Source organism: Pterocles gutturalis, unplaced genomic scaffold (assembly GCF_000699245.1).
Source record: "Pterocles gutturalis isolate BGI_N339 unplaced genomic scaffold, ASM69924v1 scaffold48180, whole genome shotgun sequence".
Lineage (NCBI taxonomy): Eukaryota > Metazoa > Chordata > Aves > Pterocliformes > Pteroclidae > Pterocles > Pterocles gutturalis.
The window spans coordinates 1-5,925 of NW_010140294.1; the positions used below are offsets into that span (position 1 = coordinate 1).

Sequence of the window (5,925 nt, forward strand, 5' to 3'; positions counted from 1 at the left end):
TCTAACATTCTGTGATTCTGTGATTTCCTGAACGCCGAGCGCTGGCTGCGTCGAGGCAGAGCTGGACTGCCCGAGATGCATCTCTGTTTTGGCAGTCTGTTGCTCCGAATCCCAGGGCTCGGTTTGGGGCAGCCGTTGCAGGTGTGGAACGGTCGATGGTTTGTCAACTTCAGTTGTCCGCCTGGCAGCCAGCAAGCTTGTTCTTGTCTGCATCTTTTCCCGTCTGCCTTATCTTTCCCATCTAAGAACACGGGGGCCAACCAGAGGTCCGTAGCTTGGGGAACCTGCAGCCTCTCTTGATGGCTCGGTGGGTATTCCCCTATGTTGGTGTGAGGAACTACTTAGTAGATGCAAGGGCGATCGTCACATGTCTTGCTGCTGTCTGCTGGCGAGTGAATGATAAAGGCACCGATCTCGCTCTGGTTCCTCAGGTACCCAGTACTAAGACAACTCGAGAGTCCCCAGCTGGAGCAGCAGTGGCTCCTCTGGGTTCTAAGCTGTTGCTCCGGAATCTTCGAGTGCTGAACTTGGGCTGCCAGGGGAAGGGAGGTAAGCATGAAAACATCGCTGGTCTGCAGAGGCGACCGCGTAGGCGGTGAGAATGGAGCGAGTGGATGTTTTGGGTGGGTTTGAACGGCAAACGGAGGCATGCATCCACTGAGCCACCGCCTCATGTTGATGAGCGCACGTGTGCTCTGCGTCCCTCCGTTGCAGGATTTGGGGAGATATACTGCGTGGCAGAGCTAGACAGTCCCCCGCAGCAGAAGCGGACGAGGCCGGCGATGGCTGGTAGTGCTGGTGCTGCTGCAGAGATGGAGTGGAATGAGGAGCTCTTTCTGTAAGTGTCTGCCCTCCTTCCGGCTGGCATGGTGGAGGCGGATCGGCACGGGCGCTGGGTGTCGTTACTGTGGCGTAGTAACTGATGCGGACGGTGCAGAGGTGAAGTAAGCACCGCAGGGCGGCATGTCTTTGTGCTGCCTGCGTTTTAGGCTCTCAGTTCTGGCAATGGGCTCCAGCTTGCATACCTGTTTCCTGCTCCCCTGGACGCTCTGCATCTTAACCAGATGCGCAGAAGTGCTGATCACAGGCGGCGTTCAGGAGTGGCGGGCGGAGAAGGCCTGGAGCGTAAATCGCAGCCTTCCGGACAGATCGCTCCGTCAGCTTCCCCTGGCAGCCTACATGGCTGGGCCGGCCGGGGGGGCTGGCCCTGCAGGGGACGTGAACCAGAGTTCTCCTCCTCTGTGTAGTTTGCTGCTCCTTGTCATGTCCTCCAAAGTAGTCCACGCATACCGGAGCTTTGGAAAAGGCGACAGGGCATTTGGGATTACGGAACAGGGTTGTTTGCTCCGTGGACTTTTTGCCTAATACCAGTCCTTCTTTTTCTGTTTCAACAGGGAGTTGGGACCTAGGAGTAAAGAGCTGAAACTGCAGGTGCTGGGGAACAGTGATCGAGGGGCAAGTGAGTATGGATGGCTGTAAGGTGCATTGTTAGACGGGGAGACAAAAATGTCCATGGGACTTCCTGTGCTTTGAACCTGTGGTAGTTCTGTGTTGGTACGATGCGTGATGAACTCGGCTGAGGATTTTTCGTATCCAACTTTATGTGAGCCTCTGACTGTGTGAAGTAAACCCTAAGCGTTCTTCTTAGCGAAACGCTCTTACTCTGGCCTTCTTGGTACCGGGGAGGTTCCCGTGGCCCACCCGTCTCCACTCTGAAGCGGGAGAAGCGTGTGGGGATTTGCCCACATGTATTGGAAGAGCTTTGCAGAAGGCTCTTAATTCTGTTCATTTGTGCTCTGTCAGGGACTAACCGCAGCGCCTGTTTTTGATGGAGGCTGTGCAACGGCCCCCTCTTTAAGGGAATCGAATTCTGGATTGGTAAAGAAGAGCAGAGGAACGCTGCCTGCCCCTTCTTCCCCTTGAACCTGGGGGCTACCGGAGTCCTGGGGATCGGCTTTCCTGGCCCATGGGGCTGCTTCCCAAAAGCGGGGGTTGCCTGGGAGATGTCGAGGTGCTGAGGTTGTGTGGTGTGTTTTGTTTTCCTGTTCCTTCTCGCAGATGTGCTGCTGGCACACGCCACGCTTTTGCTTGATTCCTTGGGCAAACAGCCATCTGGGAGACAGGTCTGCTCGCTGGCCTCGGGAGCTGGGAGGTCCCTGGCGGCCGAAGCTACCATTATATTGGAGGTGAGCTCATGACTCCCTAAGCTCGTCCCTAAGCTCGGGATGACTTCACCGTGTGAGCCTGATTAGGCCTGGGTTTGTTGCAGGGGACTGGTGGACCCTTAGGCCGAGGAGGGGCATCGCCTGGCCCTTGGTCCCCGAGCCTTAACTCCGTTCAACCGGTGTTGTAGTGGGGATGGCTCCTCGGTGCCCAGAGCAATCGCTTTTGTCACCTGTATGCCTGCCTTTCTGTCTAGGAGGAGGAGAGCCTGTCTGAGCTCTGCTTTACTCTTTGTAGCTGCTATTCCAGGAGTCTCCCGCATCTTTGAACGCTCAGCACGCCACTTCGCTGCGAACCAGCATCACCCCCACTAAGAAGGTGGAGATGGACCGGACCATCATGCCTGACGGCACCATCGTGACTACTGTCACCACAATTCAGTCCCGGCCCAAGGCAGACTGCAAACTGGGTGAGGCTGCCCTGCAACGGGCGTCTCGTACATGTGTCCGTACGGGGGCATGGCCACAGCCGCGATATTCCTGAGGCCGCTCACGCGGGCGGTAGCAAAACTGCATAGCCGTCATGGTCGTTGCGGCCTCACGCCTCGCGCGGCGCTTTTGTCTCCTGGGTCGGAATGTGGGCGTCGTCACGGTTCCCTTAGCGTCTCGTGGCTGGCTGGAGACTCGCGTGTAGCGTTGAGGGAGGGAATCGATGCCACCCTGTGTTTGGGGGGAGGTGAGAGACGATCCACTCTGACACCCTTTGGTGGCGGGAGGTCCCGGCGCTAACATGTACGCTGCTGTATAACCTCTGCGTCATGTCAGGCAAAGCATTTTTCCACTCTTCCTCTATTTTCTTCGTTGCTAAAGAAGTTAATGCTGTATGTACTGAATGTGGAGCCGAAAGCACGTTGACCTTGCTTTCTAGCGGTTGTTGCTGCTTGCGTTCTGACGTCCCGATGAATGCAGTGCTGGATATTCCATGAGGAGGGGGTGGGAAACAGGAGGAATGGCGTCTTGCAATGAGTCTTTTTCCAATAGGCTTCTTACTACTCGGTTGCCGCAAAGCCTCACGGAGCCAGCCTCCGCAGGCTCTCTGTGCATGTGCGCACTCGAGGCTTTTTGGGGGTGGCGTAGGTGGCCACGATACAGTAGTGAAGTTGCCTAAGCTTCATCTCCACTTACTGGTGTCTCTGTGTCTCTGCCTCCCTTTCCCCGTGAAGATTCACCATCGAGGTCGCCTTCCAAGGTGGAAGTGACTGAAAAGAAGACAACGGTGCTTCTGGAGAGCAGCTGCACTCGCGGCCCCTTGACTGGCGGTAGCTGTAAGTGCTTGGAAATCCGAGGCTATTACTGGAGCGATTGTGTTCCTTAGCCTTTCTTGGAGAGTGGTGGCCTGAACGCGGGTCACCAAACTCTTCTGCGTTTGCTGCGGGAGAGAATGTCCAAGCACCTGAGCGAAGGCGCAGGTGGAGGGGTGGTGCCGGGTGGGGGCAGGTAAAAGAAAGACCACTTTGGCTCTCTGGTCCGTGACTCTGGGTGTTTCCTTGCTTGACAAGAACATTCCAGGCTATCTGGACCCAAAGAGCTTTGCTCACCCTGCGCTCGGGGCTTCGGTCGTCTCCGGAACAGAGCGCTGCGACCGTTTTGATGGTTTGTGGCCGAGGCTTCCCAGACTCTTGGAAGTCTTGGTTGAGGGGGGAGGGGTATTTTAATTATATGCTTGGTGGGAAATAAAACTTTTTGGCTGCCTTAAAGAGCCAAGAGCCATATGGGGCTTCCTTCTTTTGGTTTGTTTGGGCAAGTCCCTAATAAATTCTGTTCTCTGCCTTCATGTACGCATAGTTGCCTATTACGAGCATTGCGGTCAGCAAGTGACCTCTTGCCCGTGCTGGACGTTGCTACTTCAAGCACATCTTTCTTGTGTTCAGGGGATAGCCATATGCCCAATGGCTTGGATCCGGTGGCCGAGACGGCGATCAGGCAGCTAACTGAGACGAATAACAAGCCTGCCAAGAAGACCCCGACAAAACGTAGCACGCTGATCATCTCGGGAGTTTCCAAGGTCTCTGGTAGCTAGAGGGCTCCATTTCCAATCTGGGAGGCAGTTTCTAGGGATGCATGCCCGAAACTGCCCTGTCCCATAGGGACCGCTGTGGGAGGGTGCCGGCGCGGACAATTCGCTCGGCAGAACCCTTTCGCCGCTTCCTTGCGGCCGGTCGCTGCTTCCCGGTGAGCGTCAAAGGTACCTCGCCAGTCCACAGGGCAGTTGCCGGTGGCAGTTTGCAAACGGCAGCTGCAGAAAAGGAGGCTGCTGCTGTAGCTGGTTGGGAATCTCACGGAGAATCTAAGGAGTTCTCCTTGGACTTGCCTACGGGAGTGAGGGAGGTGCTGCGCAATGCTTTGGAATCGGCTAGATTCTGGCGTGTTTTGGCACGAGAGTGACGATTGCGCGTCGGGATTGGAACCGGAGCACACATATGCAGGTGTGGATGGAAGAAGGGAGATGAATGCGATCCTTTAGATGCTGTCTTCCTGCCTGTCTGACCTTCTAACCCCCCTCCAGGTACCAATTGCTCAAGATGAAATGGCACTTTCTCTGGGTTATGCTGCATCCATGGAGGCCACGGCTTACGGGGATTCTGCAGCAGAGGGCATGGCCGACCGGACGCACGATTCTGCCGAATCGTCACGGCTGCCAGAAGCGTCGCCATCAGGACAAAGAGCCAGTCAGGAGCTGGATGAGACGACGCGATCGGACATCTCAGAGAGACCATCGGTGGAAGATGTAGAGTCTGAAACCGGCTCAACGGGAGCCCTTGAGACCAGGAGCTTGAAAGATCACAAAGGTAAGGATGACCCGCTAGATGGTAGCTAACATTAGCCTGTTGTACTTGACAACAAAGTAACGTCCGAGTTTCCTGCCCAAGCGCAGAGGCCGCAGCCAGCTTTCGGTGTGGCGAAGAGCGGCTTTCGCTGAAGCCTGGAAGAGCCTACCTCTCTCCCATGCTTCCTGCTGGAGCGGTTCCAAACTGCTCTATTTGCGGGTGTCCGATTCCTGTGGCCTTTTCAGTTTCCGTGCTCTCTTAAATGGGATCCCCGCGCAGCTTGCGCGTTCCCGAGAACTTGTTTTTGCTCCCCGGCCTCCGGGTCGGTGAACTGGGGGTGCATCTGTAAATAACGATTGCTCCTCTGAACTCAGCTGCCTCTGGCACGGAAACGGAGGCTGCCCGACAATGTGGATTAGATGGGCCTCGATGCCCTTCCTCTTTTCTCCGTTAGCATCAGAGTAGCTAGCACCTCTGACCTGTCGTACTGTAGGATGCTCACATGAGCTCTCTGCTTTTAAACAGCAGAGCGGGCCTGCCCCAACTGTGCTGCTAGTCTAGACTTTTCGGGCGCGCGTCGGTTAGGTGAATGGTGCACCTCGGGTTTGTCCGCTTGTAGGCGTGACCGTTTCGGTCAGCTAAAACTTCTGTGAACGAGCACAAGCCAAAATCTCGATTGTTCAGAATACGAAAGCTGGTCAAGTTTTGGGGGGCTGTACTGTGGTACAACCAGGTACGGTTTGAACTGTGGGGACCCCTTGTTTGCACGTTAGCAGGTAGAAAGGTGTGTGGCCCAGATTCCTGAGAAACATGGCAGATGGGAAAGAGAAGGAAGAAAACAGAAAGCAAGCACCCTCTGTAGGAAGAACTGTTGTAGCTTTGTATGGTGTGCAGGTCTTGGATGTGTCTTTTTGCACCTGTTCGGGGCCGATGGC

The 5,925-nt window shown here is 55.6% G+C and overlaps 1 protein-coding gene across 1 annotated transcript in view; it reads left to right on the forward strand.

Moving 5' to 3' along the window:
- Nucleotides 1–431: 431 nt before the first annotated feature.
- Nucleotides 432–5,925, forward strand: part of C2CD2L (C2CD2-like) — a gene marked incomplete at its 5' end in the record, with an annotated part of 6,281 nt that continues 787 nt past the window's right edge. Inside the window, 8 exons of the mRNA XM_010083573.1 lie at nucleotides 432–549; nucleotides 715–838; nucleotides 1,395–1,459; nucleotides 2,059–2,186; nucleotides 2,461–2,632; nucleotides 3,386–3,487; nucleotides 4,094–4,227; nucleotides 4,729–5,011. Of these exons, the coding sequence (XP_010081875.1) occupies nucleotides 432–549; nucleotides 715–838; nucleotides 1,395–1,459; nucleotides 2,059–2,186; nucleotides 2,461–2,632; nucleotides 3,386–3,487; nucleotides 4,094–4,227; nucleotides 4,729–5,011 (1,126 nt within the window). The remainder of the gene's footprint in view (nucleotides 550–714; nucleotides 839–1,394; nucleotides 1,460–2,058; nucleotides 2,187–2,460; nucleotides 2,633–3,385; nucleotides 3,488–4,093; nucleotides 4,228–4,728; nucleotides 5,012–5,925) is intronic.